Below are 20,806 nucleotides of genomic sequence, written 5' to 3' on the forward strand. Positions count from 1 at the left end.
TCCGGGCATTGAGATGCTACGTTGACAGGACGCAAAGCTTCAGGACCTCAGACAAGCTCTTTGTTTGTCACGGAGGCCGGCAGAAGGGGAATGCCGTCTCTAAGCAGAGGATGGCCCACTGGATAGTGGACGCCATCACCCTGGCTTATCAGGCACAGGGTGTGCCCTGCCCGTTCAGGTTGAGAGCTCACTCTACTAGAGGTGTTGCATCCTCCTGGGCGCTGGCTCATGGCACCTCGCTGGCAGACATTTGTAGAGCTGCGGGCTGGGCGACCCCTAACACATTCGCTAGATTCTATGGCCTCCGTGTGGAACCGGTTTCCTCCTCTGTTCTCACCTCAAACGGGTAGAAGCACTGAGAGGCCCCGGTTTCGGGTCGGCTTGCTAAAACTGCTCCAGAGAGTCCGTTGGTAGACCCTGTCGAGCTCCTCCGTCCCTCGGTAGCCAGGCGTGGCGGGCGTCTGGCGCCAGGCCCTCACTCGATGAATCCGTGAGAACCGGTAGAGGGCTGGGTTCCATATGTAGAGATCTAATTGGATCCCATATGTGTAAGTCCACGGTATAGCCTCATTTCCCCGGCAGACTTCCTGCCATTACCCAAGAGGCTACAGTCACCTCTAATCTTCCATATTCACCTAAACGGTTGTTATATGTGTAAGTGCTTCTGAACCTTCTTCGGGAAGGTTGGGCTTCCGCAGCGTTCCTGTTCCGAGTGGAACGGGTACGTTTTCCCAGTGTTATCCAGTCTTACTGAGTGGGTAGTGCCATAGCAACAGTAGCTGGTTTTCTTGTGGTGAGCCCTAACCTACACCAAAAAGTAGGGGCGCAGGAGGCTTCCACAAGACACTGGAAGGGGCAGTATCCGTGGCCCTTTGGTAGGGATCCCAATTCGTCGGTAACCCGACGTGACTCGGAGTGACCGACTGAAAGGGAACATCTCGGTTACGTATGTAACCCTTGTTCCCTGAAGGAGGGAACGGAGACATCACTCCCCGTCGCCACGGCTGCTGTACCACCGTTGAGCGGCCCGGTCATTGGCTCGGCTCCGAAGCGAAAACCTGAATATGCGCTGCACCTGCTGCCTACTTATACTCACGCTGTGATCAGCGGCAGCTGGATGCAATAATCGCATGCCAATGTGCATTGGCTCGTTTAGTTACACTCGAAGTGGATTGGTCTCTCTAAGCGAGATCCCAATTCGTCGGTCACCCGACATGACGGCTCCGTTCCCTCCTTCAGGGAACGAGGGTTACATACGTAACCGAGACGTTTCCTTGACTTTACTCTTCCCTGCTGATAGTAGAGACAGAAGCTGATTTTTAGCTACAAGATTTTTTTATGGATTGTGTGATTGGCTCAAAATGTTCTTTGTTCTCATGAGCAAAGATGTCAGATCAAATCGTTTACTTCATTGAGACAAATGTGAATGCTAATGGATAACTTCCTCTGGGCATTACAGACCTTCTTGGCTGCTCCTGAGGACAGACAGTGGCTAATGTTGGTAGTTGCAGCACTGCACCCTACTGGAGTACAGCTTGTCCATTCACAGACAGTTAAACCTTTGGGGTGAGGAAATGCAGCTCAATATGGTGTTAATATTCTGTAACGCATCCCTGTTATACACTGGGAGAGGATTTCAGACTCAGTCAGCTACTTTCTACAACCACATTGATCTTCTCTTCACTATAAGAACATTAAACAAAGCAACATACACAATAGCAGCAAGAGTAATATTACATGGCAACTCTACCAGATGTTACAGAACTCATGTTTTAAATGCCATTTTCAGTTTGAGTTTCCAGAGGAAAGAAATGATAGAAGAGAAGATAAGAAGAGAAGCACTTTAATTTTACCAATTTTACCAAGTTTTTGGCACTCAAGGGCAAATTTACATAGAAAACCAATTAAAAAGCAGCACAGTGGAAAACAAAAATGTGTTGCATCCCAAATCGCATACTTAATATATTAAGTGGCCTTAACTACTATGTACTTACATTTAATCATTTGGTACAATGCACGTATTGTGTACACACGTTTTTACATTGTACTTTTATTTTTAAAATACCTGCATGTAACTACAACAGTAATTAATTTCTGTAATGACATAAATGATTACACTGTTGACCCATCCCTTACAGCTCAACCCACCCTTAAACGTACCCAAACAACCAAACCAGTCCCTAACCTTACCAGTATCCCACCTCAATAGCAGCAGAAGTGCTTTGCTACAATATAAACACAATAACTACATGGCACTTATTTTTTTGATGTAAGTACATAGTAGTTAAGTCCACTTATAAAGTGGGACCATGAAGGATGATTAGTATGTCTTAATTCATAAAACAGTAGATGAAAAGTACCCAGATGTCCTATTACTTCTGCAGAGATTCTGAAGTGTGTATCTAATGGACACTTTATCCCATGAGGCCATGGGAGATGAGTTGTGAACCGCAGTGAAGCAGCGCAGTGTAATAGTGATTATATTCACACTGCACACATCCATACAGTATATAGAACGTACTGTTAGGAGAAGTACACAGTCAGAGATTCTCTGCGCAATATGTCCATTGCATTTAGACTTTCTCACTACATGATGTTGGTATCATTGTAAAGATAAAAAAAATTATTTATTTCATATGTGTTTTTCATTTGCTTTATTATAGGAAATCAAAGACTGATGATTTCTGAAGAATGTTGCATAATATGTGGAGGAGCAGCGTTTGGACAAGAAACTGTCATACAGTTTATCAGATGAGACTATCAGCTTGTGAGCTTATTGAGGCACAAGTTAATTTGAACTATGATGAAACAATGAAGAATTTAGAATGATTTCAACATCAAGAACCTGTTTTTGGTTGATGCTGTCAAGTAGTTCAACTAGATACAGTAGATTTCAGTAACTGAAAATTGTGGTGACTTTACTTTTGATAAGTTTGGATCATAAAAAGGATTTCTTAAATTTTTTTTTTAATGTATTTTACTGTTACAGGTTATGAAATCACTTATATTTTATCTTTAAAATGATACTGACAACGTTTAATTGTAATGGACACACTGTGCAGGTTGTTCAGCATATCATTCACATCTGCAGTGGAAAAGGTTAAACCTGTTCTTATCTTGAAAAATTACTATTATTTTCTTTCATTTTTTTTCTTCTTTTAAAGTGATGTCTGTAAGTTTTGTGCTAAGATATGCTAAAATAGTTTCTCCTATCACATTCATATGCAGAGATTTATTTGAATTCTAAAATGATAACCGAGAAAAACTGATCATTGAAACCCATCAAAATCTGCAGAAATGCTTTCCAGTAAGAGAAGCAAAAAGGCTGAGATTGCTTTGTTGCTAAAGTTATTTTGTTGAGCAAGATGTGGGATATTAATCATCAGGAGTAACAAAGATGGTGAAAGCAAAACTGTGCTGATGAACTCCAAACACTCGGATGATGTTTTGGTCTGGCTTGTTTTCAAGGTCTGAACATCTGAACCTCTTCACATTAAATACGAGCAGAACTGGAACCAAATGCCATACATTCATTCAGACGTTTACTTGATTTACTTGGTCTGTACTTGATTTCAATCAAGTACCCTGGAGCTACTGAAATAAAAATTCATTTAACATCCTTTTTTGTCATAATTTAAACAGAGAGAAGTTTATTGTATCTGTACACACTGCTTCCTTTCTTCCTTCAGAAGACAGAAAATGCGAGGTATGACTCAGTGAGGTTTCTTCGCCACGCCTCATTACAAGAGTGATCAGAGCCTCGGGGTGTAACGTGCGCCTGGCGTCTGCTGCCACCGCTATCATCTCTGATTAGACTACACAGAGTTCACTGACACATGCAGACGGTGATTGCGGTTAACTCTTCATGCTTACACACACAAATAGCCTAAAGGAGCCTGATCTGCACCTGCCCATCTCTTTACCCAAGGCAAACACTTACGGGAGGACAGGAGGTTGGAGAGTTCAGGAGATACGGATGAATAGGAAGAGTATCAAGAAGGAGGGGTGTTTTCCCTTCATTCAATACACCTGGTTAAATGCACAATGCAATGATATGACTGACTGACTAGTGACTGATTTTTTGTCTTTTTTTAGTCTGCAGCTGTGGAATGTGAAAAAGAATAGACAAAAAAAGAACAATGATTTGGCTTTTGATAGGCCTTTTAATAATCATAAAATATTATGAATGTCTTTTATTCTATTTTTTTATTTGACTTTTATTTATTTATTTATTTTATTATTATTTTACAGTGGTTTCCAAAAATCACACTGAGAATTTCTGGGGGGCAATCAGAGTTACACATGGAAATTTAAAAAGGGGGTTTTGAAAACCTGAAAGCATACAGTGAATAAGTGAGTATAAAACAATTATATAAATAATAAATTGTGTAAAATGATTACTTTATTACTATTATAAATGTGTTTAAATGCATGCAAACAATGAAAGATTGTGATAAAAAAAAACATATAGTGTGAAATATAAAGGGACAAAAATTAGACTTTGTAATGGCTGAAACATTAGTGCATGTTTACAATAAAGTTCTCTTTTTTTGTGCTAATCAGTATACTAATTAATTATTTTTTTATGTATTTATTTGCAATGCGGTCCAGTGACATCACACTGAAATTCTGGAGGGAAATCAGGGTTACACATCAAAAAATAATTAAAAATAAGGTTTTGAAAAATTGATAGCATGCAATGAATAAGAAATATTTACAATTCTGCAGTAGCATTTATCAGACTCAGGCTTTTATATATATATATATATGACATATTAAAGGGGTCATTGGATGCCCATCTTTCACAAGTTGATATGATTCTTTAGGGTCTTCATGAAAAGTCTATAACATACTTTGGTTAAAATTTCTCAATGGTAGTGTAAAACAACACTATTTTTACCTTGTCAAAAACAGCTCTGTTCACAGCGAGCCGTTTCGGTGCATGTCCCTTTAAATGCTAATGAGCTCTGCTCACCCCGCCCCTCTCTTCCATGGAGAGGCAAGCGGCTCTCATGAGACTGTAAACTTTAGCTGCATTCATCGGGAAACTTGCTGACTAGCACATTATTAGGAAAGGTGATTTGCAAAGATTCATAATAAAAGAAACGTATACTCACTTTTTGGATCACGAATGATTTGCGTGAACATAAACGCATTTAGGCAGATCGGGGGCGCATTCCCTTGAGAAAGAAAAGTAATCCTCCACGTCTTCAGACGCTCTGATGTCGGGAGTAAATGACGACTGCTATGTTCATTATTACATCCAACAACAGAACACCCCAATCGCTTAGAAGACCTTTTTGTCTACTCCTGCTCCGGCATTGAAACAATGGTGGACTGATGACAGCTCACTCAGGGCAGGTCTGTGCTAAAACGCTAGTGTTCGTCAATAGTTGTGGGAGGGGCCTGTGCCTGTGTGATGTCACTCTGCCAAGAATCTGATCTGAGACAGTGCTCATGATTTTGGGGATTTAAAACAGAATGGCCACAGGCACTGCTTCCTCTTACTTGCTCTTACGAGTCTTCATCCCATCTGAAATCCTGCGATCAGTGAATGAACGTCACCTTGAACGGCACAAAATCTCTTTCCAGAACCTTTTCTTTCACTGCTCCTTGCTCATAAAATGATCTTTCCAACCCCATCCATGATGCGAATCCCTGACAATATTCAAGAAACGGCTAAAAACTCATCTTTTCCATGAGCACTTAACTGCATCCTACTTAAAAAAATAAGTTTTAGTTTGTATTCTTCTATGTCTGAAAATGTATTACAAGCACTTCTTGTGATTATTTGCCTCTTTATGATGAATCGCTTGTTGTATTTCTCATTTGTAAGTCGCTTAAAAGCGTCTTATAAAAGAATAAATGTAAATGTAAAATAAAAAAATTGTAAATATCAAGTAAAAAGTATGTTAAAGGGGTCATCGGATGCAAAATTCACTTTTACATGGTGTTTGAACATAAATGTGTGTTGGCAGTGTGTGTACACAACCACCCTATACAGGCATCAATGTCTTGAACTTGATGCGAACCGTAACCGGTCACTAGTGCAGAGAGATAAAGAGAGGTGTGACGTGGGCTGTCACACACTTTATAACTAACCTTCTGAACTCCACTAGCTGTGATTGTCACATGGTTTGCTGTTTAAATTTAGTTTCTAATGGCTGTGTTTGGTGTTTTTGGAGAGTCAACGGTACTTGAACAGATCTCACTCAACCAACCAGACTGTTTAAGGGCGTTTATGGCCTCTGCTATCTATAATCAATTCTCTACTCTATTTTGAAGGCATGGTTACAGTGACTTCAGCACATGCCTCAGAGGCAACTGTCACCTTAGCTTTAACTGTTCAGTAAACGACAAACAACATCTGTCAGATCTGCTGCACTGTAACACACAAGACTGAAGTTTTAAGAGTCAACACCATATTCTGACAAGACCTGTTGATGATTATATGGCCAAAAGAATGGCATTTAAGACATAAGGTTAAAGACTAATAGTGACTTAACACTGTTTGGGTGGTTGGAGAGGATTTTGAAAAAATCACTAAGGATTTTTTTGCAAAATATACTATTTTTGAAGAAAGTCACGTTTGGAATGACATGAGGGTGAGTAAATCATGACTTTGATTATTCAGACGAGTCCAGTTGAATTAATAATATAATACTTGAGTGACAATATCAGTCCATAAGACTGTTCATGACCTGTAAATCTGGAAACATTTAATACTTAACAAAGTAGTCCTCTGTGCACTCTATCATCTCTGATTTTCTGAACGAAGGCTGGCTGACAAAGCATAACATTAGACACAAAACAAATAATATTTTCTCAAAGGATATTTGGGATTTCCTGAGGTCTGAATTCACTCAGCTCTTTTTGATATTACACATGAATACACACTCAGGAGGAGGGATGAAGACGAGAACACAAGATACTTATTGACTAGCCTTAATTAAACGCTTGGCTATGCATATGCTTGGGATGGGTGGCTTCCCAGTGGACTGTTTACTAACTCCTCCACTCGTTTTTTTATTCGAGAATAGAGACAATTTTCCAAACCTTTGTTCAGCAGTAATAATTGTAATTTTCTTCATTACATTCTTTTCATAGGTTATTTTATTTTGTCTGTTCCAGCAGTAATCACTCTTCTTATATTTAACTAGGTATATGCCTGGCTTTACTAAATTTTTATCTGTTATATTTAAAGTTCCTCGAATGTTAAATGGTTTATTTGTATGTTCTATGTTGCTGAATTTAAAGAGATACGGAGAGACCAGTATAAACCCAGGCAAAAACACTTTTTTTCCCAATAGCATTTGTAGTGTCATTTCATTTATTCAGAAATGTCATTTATTTTTATTAATTCAATTTATTAATTTAGATACTTTTCCCCTTGTTTTTCTTTTTATTTATATTTATTCTTCTGTATTCATTTATTTAGTTTATTGAAAATATTCTGTCTGGTTTATCAGGCTTAAATATCTGGTTTACATTCATCCATTCATTCACAGAAAACCATGTTACACTTAAAACTCTTACCAAATAATAAATCAAAGAAACCCAGATGCAGTAAGCATCTGAGAGCAATAGCAGTGATTTGACATCAACTCTTCATATAATCTGTTTCATTGGGAAAGGACAATGGCTAACTAGCTAATTGAGCACTTTCACTTTCAGAAGTCATTTTTACCCTTTCTTTAAGGGCTTAACCATTCTCACCCTAAAACCAAACTCAATTCACTCGCCATTATAGCCAGACCTTTTGAAAGATCCCTACTGGTGAGCAGTCATTAAACATATGTCTTATGTTTAATTTTAATCATCTTATACCCAATTCAACACAAAAGCTCAATATTTCCCTCTAAAACATATCTGGTCTCAAAGAGCATTGAGCAGATGAAGTAAAACTGACAGTGAAGAAAGACAAAGAGCTCTGAAGCCATGGAGAGATGAGCTTAGGAATCAGAACAATGGCGAGAGAGTGAGAGGAGCTGCTGTCATGATGGAGGCAGAAGTAGTGAATGCTGCTCCTGCTGTAATGAGGGATTAGGGAGGGATTATGATTCTTTATTAAGATATTTCTTATCCTTGTTAGACGGCCTCTAATGTCAGTGGATCGATTTCCCCTCTTACTCTCTTACTCACAGACAGAGAAGAGAGAGAGAGAACATTTGGGTAACTGTGCAAAGAAGAAGTTTCATAACGTGGTTCTTTTCTGACAGTCTGTTTGGGATTTGCTAAACATAACCATTAGTAAATAAATCATTTCATACAGTAAAAAAACACAAAGTATTTCATTCACACTCTGAGAAAATACTTTTGTACACAGTTATGCTTTTCAGATAGGGAACGGTTTACCAAAAAAAAAAAAAAAAAAAAAGAACTTTCTGTTATTCACCATTTTCTCACCTTCATGTTGTTATAAACCCATATGTTTTTGTTCCATAGAACACAAAAATAGATACTATGGAATATTCACACTGTTATTGTTCATAAAAAGGAAGTTAAGCTCCAAAACTGATTTTAAAAAGTCCATAACAGTGGTCTATACAGCTTGTGCACCGTATTCTGTACCAGTGGTGAGGGAATCTGTGTCTCTTTCCTAGGTTATTATTTACAATTATATCAACAGGGCCATCCTTAGGCATCCCTGTATATCAATTGTGTTTTGAATGAATGAACAATCTCATTTAGGATGACAACATTAAACTTGAAAGGATACATTTTAACTAAAAACTAAGAAGTACATGCATACATACAATACAGACAGTAGCTACATAATATAATGGAGTCAGATACTGATCTAGAAAAGACACCAAATGCCAAGTAAAGACTCAAAATGCTACATCTTTTTGGAATTTGTTTACTTAAGAACTGTCCCAAAGAATCAGTTCACCAGAATGAAATGGGCTCAGAATAAGGAGTCTGTAAGCAAAAATCGGTTCAGACAGACACCGAAACCAAGTGACCAGTTTCATCATCACTGTACAAGTCCTTCATTCTATGTTTTGATATGCTGTAAAAAAAAAAAACTTTTTACTAATATATAGCCAGCCATATGTATGTGATAATGTGGTTTAGTTTTGTACACTGTAAAAAGTGCTAAGTTGACTTAACTTGACTTAACCCGTTGCCTTAAAATTTTTAAGTAAATGATAATTAAAAAAATAAGTTAAGTGAATTGTGAAGTCACTTTTTCTTTTTTTTTTAATTATTATTTACTTAATAATTTTAAGGCAACGGGTTTCCTCAATTTTTTTAAGTTAAGTCAACTTAGCACTTTTTACAGTGATAGGCTGCACATAATTGGTTGGAGATATATAGGCTGGATTATTCTTCTTTTACATTTTCTTTATAAATTAAATATATTTTTTTTTTCAGCTATTGATTTAGGTATTTCAGAAATTTAAAAATACTAATAATAATAATTTTACAGATTTTGGTAACACTTTAGTATAGGGTCCAATTCTCACTAGTTGCTTATTAGCATGCCTATTATTAACATATTGGCTGTTTATTAGTGTTTATAAAGCACATATTCTGCATGACCATATTCTAAATCCCTAATCCTACCCAATATCTGAACTTAACAACTAAGTTACTAACTATTAATAAGCAGCAAATTAGGAGTTTACTAAAACAAACGTCATAGTTAATGGTGTGTTAATAGCGAGAATTGGACCTTAAAATAAAATGTGACCTAGATTTTTTGTACGTAATTTTGGGAAAGCATTTTGTATAAGCCCTTACTGGCCTTATGAAGTATTGCTTTAAAGTTTTACATATTTTTAAAAAGACAAATATACTGACTGAAAAGGGTTTTTTTGCAGTACAATTGCCAGATTTATGTCAATTTACATTGTGTGCTCAGTGTGTGTGATGTAAAATGGGGGTTTCACAGACGTCTCCATGAGACCAAATGGTCTGCTGGTATATATATTTACTGATCTGTTGGCTCTTATCTCAGCCAAAATGAGACAAGCACACAGAGGAAGAGTGGTGCCCAGGAGCAAGACAAGCCATTCAGTCCCTTAAGTCAATATTTACCTCACACACCACAAGCAAATTCTTGAGGTGGTAACTTCACATCCAAGTGATTATCACAGAAACTGGTGTTTACATGTCCTTCATAATAACAATATTTGGGTTGATTTTTGCAGACAAAACTCCATTCTGATCAACCAGGAAATCACTGAGGAGCTAGATTTACCCTTCATGAACAGTTATGATTCACTGCAGATGGAGTCTGCTGGTAGTTTGCATGTGTTTGCATAAGGAGACGGGTGGACAGGATAGTGCGAATGATTAACTGTTAAGATAGTGTGAGCTGCCTGCCAGAACGCATAGTAATAACAGATATGCCGTATGGCAAGAGATGAGGGAGGAGTCCCTTGTGCACCCACTACTTCTCACCTCAGGCAGGCCCTGAGACCTGTTCTTACATGTTAGCTGAGTTAAGGCTGCGGGGGGCTTAGGGCAGGTTGGGACAGGCTTTCACATGTGCTCCATATTGCTCTTAATGGTAATGCACGTCTCTCTGGCTCACAGAGTTTGTATCTTCTCTGAGGTACTGAGTGAGGAGTTAGTGTTTGACACTTTTTTCCAATGGTTCAGTGACACAAAACTATATTTAGGGGACTTTATTGGTACTATAGTATGTTTTTACTATTTAAGGAAAAGAAATGTTATGGCAACTGACTTTTGATAATTACACTACACTTTCAAAATAATGGGTTCAGGAATGTATTTTATTCAGCAACGATGCATCAAGTAATCAAAAATTACAGTAAACTTTTATATTGTTACATTTCAAATTAATGCTGTTCTTATTAACTTTCTGTATGTTAAAGTGTAATGGGGGGATGATGTTATGGTTTTCACAAAAAAAGCAGCACAACTGTTAGCATTAACAATAAGAAGAAATGTTTACTGAGCACCAAATCAGTATATTAGAAGGATTTCTGAAGGATCATGTGACACTGAAAACCGGAAAATTCATCTTTGTCATCACAGGAATTTAAACTTTAAAAAATGTAAACACAAAACAGTTCTTTTAACTTGTTATAATATTTCACAATATTAGACTGTATTGTATCTCAAATAAATGCAGCCTTTGTGAAAATAAGAGACTTCTTTCAAATTCATAAAAAAAATAAAAATAAAAAATCGTAATAACTCAGAGCTTTTAAATGGTAATGTAGGCCTAGGTCTATATAATTTTTTTTTTTTTTTTTTTTTTTTACATCATCTTAATCATAGACCGTACTTACAGTTAGCCTATACAATATAAGTGATTGTCATACTATGCAGCTAAAATTTAATTTCAGATTTTAACACAAAATTAAACAATGAAGTTTGAATGTGTAGTTGAATTTTCAGTGAACATGCATCAGGCTGGTGCTAGGAAATACGGATTTATGGAGGATGGCGCCATCGTCTGGCGTGAAGTCACATGGTAATGACCAATGAATAGCCACTAACCTAAATGCAGTCAATGAAGTGCTGCAAGTAAACATGACATTAACTGTGCCAGTAAATACACAATTACACATCAAACTGGAAAAAAAAAAAAAAAAATCGTCAAGAATATTATTTATTAAAAAACTGTCCACAAAGCAAGTGGATCATGAACGAATGCGAGACGTTCATGTACTGTACGTGTCAGTAAACGATCTTTTTTAAAGGATTATTGTAGGAATTACATCAAAAACCTAATAAATAATTAAATAAATAAAGCTTTCACTGCAGTTACGTAGAGCTGAAATGACTAAATGATAGCAAAATCATGATATAAACTATACAAGTCATATCAGATTATTAGCAATAGTGTGGGTGAGAATTGCTAGATTGTAACCATGCCGTTATTTACCTCATGTTGTTCGAAGTATTTATTTATTTCATTATTTATTTGAAACATTAAAGCTGGATAACAGTTAGTGTTTCCATGTATTTACAGTGAATCAGACCCACAGATTTATTGAAAAGATCTGACTCAAATGTGTCATTCATGAATCAGACATCAGTACTCCTCTTATGAATTGATATAACTGTGCCACAGAGAGCTAAAGCGGATGCCAAGATTTTCAGTGAATAACAACTTAAATTGTAGCTCTTTACACAAAACTATCATATGGCAGAGGAAGGCCAGGGTTCAGACAGACTATTTTTATGATATATTTATGGTTTGTGTCCTTTTGGAAGTTTGAAAGCCTCATAAAAGCCACTGGGAATAAAGAGACCATGAATCAGAGAGAAAGAGGGATACTGGAGCCTGTAACCCAGTTTCAAAAGAAGACAGAGCTCAGTTAAAGAGACATAACAAAATTCAGAACATGACTACCAGTCCTTTTTTTTTTTTTTTTTCCTTTCCTGGACAACTTAATGTGACCAAGCTGCATTCAAAATGACCAACGTCACGGTGAGATGTTTCCCCACTCTTCCACCATGACACTTGGACATTTCTGGGTACACATGGTTATGAGTTGTTTGTCATTGCAAGGATGATTAGCTGTCTTTCCTGTCTACCTGTAAGACTTAGGCGTCCTACGCTACAGACATTGCAGTTTATCGCTGGCCACATCTGCAGTCCTCATGCCTTCCTGCAGCAGGACTATGGTATGTTCATGCAGGTGATCAGAGACCCTGGTATCTTTAATATGGTGTTTTTCAGAGTCAGTAGAAAGGTCTTCTTACTGTCCTATTATAACTGTGACCTTAACTGCCTGAGTGTAACTATCTCAATCTCAAAACAGTGGCGTAGCAAGTCAGCCCCAGGTCCATATGCAAAAACATTGCAGGTTAACGGTTATAGGTTATAGGCTCCAACGCTCCTTATTGTTGTCTTTTCTAAATAAATCACATTGATGTATAAATGCTTGGATATGATATTTAACGTTTTCAAGTCTATTCATTATTTGTAGCATGCCAGCAACAAAATAATCGCAATAAGCGTTTTGTTACTTTCAAGATATCACAAATAGTATCCTTTAAATTTTGTCTATTTTATCACGAAATACAAACAATAAATGTGTTTAATTTAACTCTGGGCCTTTCTTTTGGCAAATTCATCTACAATGTCCTTAGTATTTAATTTAAGGGTTTGTGTGTTCTCAATGGAAAAAAGATGACTACTTTTGATAGTCTTTCGACAAAAGAGAATTGAAATGAAAGAAAGAGAATTAAAACGGTGCAGGTGTTGCTGAAGCTAGATGTGATTGTGATACAGGTTTTTTTTTTTATTAATTATTGATTATTATTTTATTATTTTATTTGGCCATGGCGATGCACCGTTTGCACATATTATTATTTTTTTTAAATGACTCAGTTCTACAGCAGCAATATAACAAATGCACACACAAAAAAAATATCAATTACCAATTACCTGTACATGACACGAATTAAAAATATGTTTCCACGTTTTAAATTAAAAGGTCCCCCTCAGTGGGCCCCCAATCAGCCTGGGCCCATATGCCCTGCATGCACTATGCCTCTGTCTCAGTGTCATTTATAGAAACTCATCCTGACCTTACTGAGCATTAAGAGATGTTTTAAGTACAACTGCATGGTTGATGGATGATCTGGTCTCTCAGATGAGATGAAAAGCCATGAGTGCTTTTTCAGCAAATGATTCTATACCTGCAGTGTTTCTGACGCAATAAATAAAAGATGGCTCTTATGCTCCTTACAGATATGAAATGCTTCAGTAAATTGTCCCTCATGTGGAATAATGGTAAAGGTGTGCTTAGTTTCACTCTCCTCCTCTCTTCTCCTATCTGAACTCAGTATCTGTAGCTATAGGTACTATGGGCTAATGTTTATGAGTCTTATGAGTCACATTTATAGGCTGATTTAACAATGAAACATCAAATCAAATAATTATGCCCATGAAGCAAAAAGTATTTTCTAGAGATGTTTTGTGCTGTGCTGAAAATCCTAATGTTCCCAGTCAAATATAACCAGCCTTTGCTTGTAGATCTCTCATTATGCTAGATTATCACTACATCTTGTATTCAATCTTTTTAATCAACTTGTTTTCTTTCAGTTTTGTTTTTCTTTTTTGAAACTGACCGGTCATAGCCCTCACTGATCTGAGCTTATGCACCTGCATTTATGGATAGTTTTGGCAATGTTAACAAAAACAATTTGAGGTTACCAATATTTGGTAATAGTATAAGACTTAATGCTCCAGAGAAACAAGCCTGCAGCCATCTTTCAAAATTCTGTCTTTTGAAGTGTTTGTCATAACAAATGAAGATTTTAAAACTAGTGGTAGCTATGGAAATACAAACGGAAGACTGAAGACAACAAGCACAGCTCTGAAAAGGGGCGGAGCTACATAAGGTCTACAGCATAGCAAATTTATACTCAGGTTTTTGTAGGCCGGTCATTTTTGACCAGGAACCCCACAAGTGTAACAAGGTGGGTGGGGAAATTATTATTAGGTTTAGTTATTATTATTATCCTTTATTATATGGGTTAATGCATGCAAACAATGCAAAGATATGAAAAACATACAATGTAAAATACACAGGGACCAAAATTACTCAGTGTAACACCTGAAACATCAGTGTATGTTTACAGTACAGTTCTCTGTTCTTTTAACCCATAAATTAAACTCCAACCCTCTTCAACTACATTTACATTTAATCATTTAGCAGATGCTTTTATCCAAAGCGACTTACAAATGAGTAGAACAACAGAAGCAATCAGACCAACGAAAGAGCAACCACACACAAATTCTGTGATCTGTGAGCTAGGTGTTTTTTTGTTTTGTTTTGTTTTTTTCAATAGAATAGGGTAGGTGTGCTAGTATTAATAGGTCAGGTGTTCACGAAAAAGATGTGTCTTTAGGCATTCTTTGAAAATGGCTAAAGACTCAGCTGCTCGAATTACATTGCAATGTTATCTGAACTATTTAATCAAAGTCTTCAGGGTTACAGGCAGGTGTGTGTTTTTGGGATGATTCATGATGGAAGCAGTGGCCATCCAGGACAGGCATGTGCCTTATACAGTATGAGTAAACACCTGACCATTTATTACACTGTCACAGTATCAAGTGGTAAAGAACTGAGTTGCCCTAAAATTATAATTAGACCCAGTATTTAAACCATAATGGAGAAAAAAATAATTGGAATTACAGGAAGATTTGATCTCAACTCCAAAAACTCTGAAGTCTGCAGACATTCTGTATTACTTTCAGTGTGGCTGGAGGTCGGTTCTTCTTCTTCACTGCACTTCAAGCTCTGTCTCTCACACCGAAATGTGACAAGGCTGCCTTGTTCCTCATCAAATATACATGCACTTTGTCTTCTAACACATTTGCATAGTGAAGCCGCAAAAATACCTTTCTCTGTCCATTTGTGTTCTTGTGGGGCAGTCAAAATGAGCGGACCGCATAATCCCTGTCCCACAGAATTTGCTCAGCTGCCAGAGCAAATGACATCACTCAGTTTTACCAAGAAAGCACATCATGTTTCAAAATTCTCTCGCTGTCTTTCTTCCTGAAGGATGTCCTGAAGCTCACGAGGCATAAAATGATTTAATGAAATGTTTCAGTCACCAAGCACAGATCCTTACAACAGTTTTTCACCCTTTTCCATCTGAAAGATGATGTCAGCATTTCATTATAATGACAATGAAAATTATGTCAGTGAGAATTAGTAGCATGCCACACTTTTTATATAATCACAACAGACATTGTGCATGTGACAGGTTCTCGGAATATATTTAAATAAAGAGTATATTATGTTGTTCGTATTAATGAAATATATTAACTACCGCTGATTCCCTACATATATGAAGCCCTTGACAAACCTACATGGATACATTTTATTTTTCAACTGCATCATTATTATTATTCATTATCTCAACTGCTTTTCTCTACTTTTAATGTAACTTGAGTCACATTCTGACTGTGTTTCTCTGAGCAGTTGGGCCCTAGACTTCCCTCTGGCTCATACGGTTAATTCAATCAGCTTGACATGAACTGAAGAACAAGCTTTAGTTTTGACTACATTGAGACTGAGACACTGATATTCTAACATTCGTTACGGTGTCTGATCAATCTGGCAGTAAAAGATGTCCCATTTGTAATCATCCAAATTTTGTCTTCCGTACACTGATATTTGTCATACAACAAATAAACATTGAATTGAAATAAACATTTGTGTCTTTTTACATACATGTGTCAATGCAAACTTACACACTCTGTGTAACCTGTATTAATGCAATCAGTTTTGTCAACCTTTTACCCCAAATATTCCAGTGAACAGAAAGGCATGGATGCTCCGATGGGAATTCTGAGAGCAGCTTTTGACAGAGAAAAATAACCTTGCCTTACACTGCATCTTACTTATAAATTTATCATGACCGTTTCTGTACAATACGCTGGAATCTCAGCCTCCTTTAATATTTGAAGGTTTAATAATTCATATACTAAAATATGGTTTTCTCCACTTTTCCAACTATCTCCTCTTAGCAGCACTCAAAGTTTTCTAGCAGGAGAAACGGGAAGAAAGAGTTTAAAGTGGGACTAAAAGTATGAGTGAATATTTGTGAGTGTGTGTGTGTGTGTGTGTGTGTTTGACAGAAAGAGGAAGCTGCACATCTTGGAGAAATAATCTTCTTTTTAGGCCACTTGCAACTTACTTATAAAAATTGACTATATTTTTCACACTTTATGTCTGAAAGACAGCTTGAATCATACTAGAACCATAGAGCTTATGATAACACTGTTTAGCTATTACAGTGTCTGTCAAAAAAAATTGATCTTAAGAGGGCATCTGAATAAAATTATATAGCAAAAATTATAAGATTCCCTTAAAGATATTTTGTCCACTAATAAAATACTAATCTTAAACATTCAACTAATACTTACATAATCCAGTGCAACTGTTAGATGAAGATTCAAATTCATATTTGCCAGTTTCATATAAAACTGTTATTTAGACTACCACATAAAATACGCACTTTAAAAATGTCAAAATGTCAGTGGAATCGAGGACTTGGCTTCCAGTACATGACTGAATGAGTGTGTGATCAGTGGGGAGAGGTTGACACAAACTGAGATGTGGGACGTACGTGAGTCCAGCGGACGCTCTTCTCCTCACAGCTTTCTCTCAGTGCTCATGAAGTTCAGCTCTTATCATCGCCTATCTGTTCAGTGATCTTTTTGTCTGATCTATTTATTATAGGAATTTCATTCCGTCTGGAGATGTGACTTCGTGAAAGTGATTTTGTGGGTAGTCTGTGGTTACATTCGCCGGATGCGTTGGACACGTGCCCTATGTTCTGTACATACCATAATGTGAGTATACAAACTTCATCTGAGGTAATGCAGTTTAAGCTGTATTTATATCATTACAAAAATGTAGTAATTATTATATTAATAATACTGTTATTGTGGGTCGCTTGTATGAATATCGTCACAGAGAACTGTATTTTCAGAAAATTCCTTAGCATATTTTTTTACAAGACGATAGCCTATTTAATACTTTAAAAATGATAAATAAATCGAATTAATTGAATTAGAAGACTTTAATCTGTTAAATCTCAGTAGGCTATTGACTTTTTTTTTTATCTTAAGTCTGTTATAATATGATATTGTTAAAGTACATCATACATTGTGTGTTGTTGGTATTAACTGAATATGACCCTTAGATTTGGTTATATAAAGCTTTCCAAGTGATTTGTGCAAATGGGTGACTTATGTGGGCTTGAATGAGTCTCTGGCCTGAGGTAAGACCAAATACTGTCATCACAAAATCTAAAAGTCTTATTGAGAGGGCCTTTCTGATTCACTTGTGTCTAGTTGCACCTTCATTAGCATTTCACATAGACAGAGACAGGACTATTTGTAACAGTAAACAACACTGACTACTGACACTGATTTGTGGCTAATTATGACCGAATAACCTGAGCTTTATGGACTGTTACATGCCATCATTCCTTAGACATCCTGTTAAAATTGTGCAAATGTGCTATTTTTGGAAAATCATTTAATGCATCACTGATCAGTATATTATTCCACTGCTGTGGCATATGCTTGAATACAGTTCCATAATTACTGAATTCATGATCAAAGAGCATGAAATAGGCATCAGATGTACATGTAATTTCAACAATAGCTATTATTTAATAGAGGGCATGAGCGGTACTAGACCAATATACTGCTGATATTTGACCAGAGATTTGGGAGATTATAATTCTCTTTGTTTAAATACTATTAGTGTATAAACATAAGTAACTTTATATACTATATATATATATATATATATTTATATATTTTTTTTTTTTTTTTTTTTTTTTATGTAATTTATTCCTGTGATGGAAAAGCTGTTGATTTGGAATATGTTGAAATATGTTGATTTGGTGGGTAAAAAAAATTTTTTTTTATCAATGTTGAAGACAGCTGTGCTGCTCAATATTTTTGTAGAATTTTATTTTATTTTTTTTATTAATATTTTTTTCAGGTTTCTTTGTTGAATAGAAAGTTCAAAAGAACAGCGTTTATTTGAAATTGAAACCTTTTGTAACAATATAAATGTCTTTACTGTCACCTTTGACCAATTTAATGCATCCTTGCAAAATAAAAGTATTAATTTCTTAAAATAAACTCTTACTGACTCCAAACTTTCGAATGGTAGTGTATTTCGGCCTTAACAAAAAGCCATATGTGTCAACCACTAATCCCGAGTCCTATATAAACATTTCACTGTGTGTCAGTCTCTGTGATATGCTAGGCAATATTTTTTGCATTATAAATATTCATTTTCATGGTATCTCTGTTTTTTGTCTTTTATGGCTTGCTTAGTTTGTTGATGGAGAGGATTTCGAATGACAGCCGGCACAGTGGTCATCACAGGTGGAATTCTGGCTGCCGTCATCTTGCTAACTATTGTCACAGTTCTGTGTTACTGTAGGCTGCAGGTAAATCTGCTCTTCTGCTATAGTCTCATAAGTAACTCCCTCTTCTCTACTTACTTACATACTGAGTGTGACGTCTCACTCTGCTCATTAGTATTACTGCTGTAAAAGAGACGAGTCGGAGGAGGGGGAGGAGGAGGCTGATGTTGCCAAGGCATCGCCAAATCCACTGCGCCAACCGAGTCCACCTGAGAGTCCGCTGAGTCTCCAACATTTCCCTGAATACACGTCCTCCAATCAGCTGCTAATGACTGCAGAGCCTTTTGAGGCCAACGGACCAGTCAGTTATCCTCAATACATCCCACGGGCGCCCTACAGGCCGCCCCGCTCGTACACTTTCTGCCCGTCCTGCTCAGGGTATCTGCCGCTACACATGAGCCCACAGGAGGGGCTGCGTAACGGAGGTGGCAGGATCAGCTACAGGACTCTGCAGCAGGAGGAGTTAGACCTGCCAATGGAGACGCCCAGCTTCCACAAACTCAACCTCATCCGCTCTGTCACCATGCAGGAAGTGCTGACGCATCACAGCATCAGCACCGATGTGTAGCACCTCCTATTCACCTGAAGTATTCTGTGATTCACTTTCATTATGCTGCTTTCTGTACCCAATGCTTTATACATCATCTTCATTCATTCATATATTCAGAAGGATAGTCATGCACCAGTGTGATTTTAGTATCATTGAGATACTATTACAGTCTTTATTGCTGTTGTTTTCATTTTTATATTTTCCATTTTCATTCCTTGTATAACAGGCACTTTTCGTGTTTATTGCCATTTTACGGTAGATCGCTTGTTGTATTCCTCAATTGTAAGTCGCTTTGGATAAAAGTGTCTGCCAAATGAATAAATGTAAATGTGTTATTTTTATTTCATTTTTACTTTTAGTTAAGTACATCAAGTTAAACTAAATCAAAATGAGAATTGTTGTCTTGGCAATTAGCTGATTTTTTATTTATTTTATTTTTTTAATATATATTTTTATTCTATTTCAAATAATGTTTTTTATAGTTTAGTTTTCGTTAACTATAATAACCCTATCATGCACTGTATCTTTTAACCCAAAAACATAAAAAATGCAATCCATAATTCAAAATACAAATGAAACACCTGTCAAAAATCAATAAGGACGATTCCTTTATATTAACTCTATTTATACAGACTTTTCTGACAGTGTGTAATAAAAAATATTTGCTTTATTATTTATATATGTTATTATTACATATATATATGTAACTAATAGGGCTTTTCAAGGGAATCAGAACTGGAGTAACATTTTGATATTTCACATTCTTTTGTCTATCACAGATATTTACTGCTGTAGTGAAATAGATGGTGAAAAGATATATTTGGTATGATGAAATGGTGTGGATGTATGGTATATTTAATTTGTGAAATGATGATACCACCTGCAGTCATAGTTTTAATTGTAGGATTGTGAAGCTGTGTGTCTGTTTGTGTAATCTATTTAACCGTCAGATTTTATAATTCTCTGCATTCTCATCTTTGTGTGTAGTGCCACTCAGTTTGCATTGATTTTGATCAAAAATAACTCGGAAGTCACCAGAATAATAGTCTGTTATTGTCTTATATCTTTTTTATTTGTTGATGTATGCAATATTTGTTAATAGCCTATTGACATTTGCTGTGTGAGGATTAAATGATTGAGTTTCAAGCTCTTATGGTGTGATAAATGAACATACTGTATTTAACGGCACATGCTGTTTGCTGGCCAGCAGGTGGCATCAGTTCTTGTGCAGAAAAAAAGGATAACTGGTCAATTAAAAACATAAAACAAGAGAAAAGTGTGTCTGTGTGTTATGTATGATGGCAATTATGCATATGAATCTTACTGAAAGTAACCACAATTTCTGACTTCCTAAAA

At 36.4% G+C, this 20,806-nt stretch overlaps 1 protein-coding gene across 3 annotated transcripts; it reads left to right on the plus strand.

Annotated features, from left to right (window-relative positions):
• Window positions 1-6,470: 6,470 nt before the first annotated feature.
• LOC131541303 (protein FAM163B) lies at window positions 6,471-20,711 on the plus strand. 3 transcript variants are annotated; one of them, XM_058776977.1, is made up of 4 exons: window positions 6,471-6,605; window positions 17,190-17,302; window positions 18,809-18,924; window positions 19,016-20,711. In XM_058776977.1, the coding sequence occupies exons 3-4, from the start codon at window positions 18,832-18,834 to the stop codon at window positions 19,466-19,468; spliced, it is 546 nt and encodes a 181-aa protein (XP_058632960.1). In that variant the 5' UTR covers window positions 6,471-6,605; window positions 17,190-17,302; window positions 18,809-18,831; the 3' UTR covers window positions 19,469-20,711. The 3 variants fall into 3 exon arrangements, with proteins under 3 accessions (XP_058632960.1, XP_058632959.1, XP_058632961.1); XM_058776976.1 differs by lacking the exon at window positions 6,471-6,605 and having other exon boundaries at window positions 17,108-17,302; XM_058776978.1 differs by lacking the exons at window positions 6,471-6,605; window positions 17,190-17,302 and having other exon boundaries at window positions 18,339-18,924.
• The last annotated feature ends 95 nt before the right edge of the window (window positions 20,712-20,806 follow it).

The sequence above is a fragment of the Onychostoma macrolepis genome, chromosome 05, assembly GCF_012432095.1.
Source record: "Onychostoma macrolepis isolate SWU-2019 chromosome 05, ASM1243209v1, whole genome shotgun sequence".
NCBI lineage: Eukaryota > Metazoa > Chordata > Actinopteri > Cypriniformes > Cyprinidae > Onychostoma > Onychostoma macrolepis.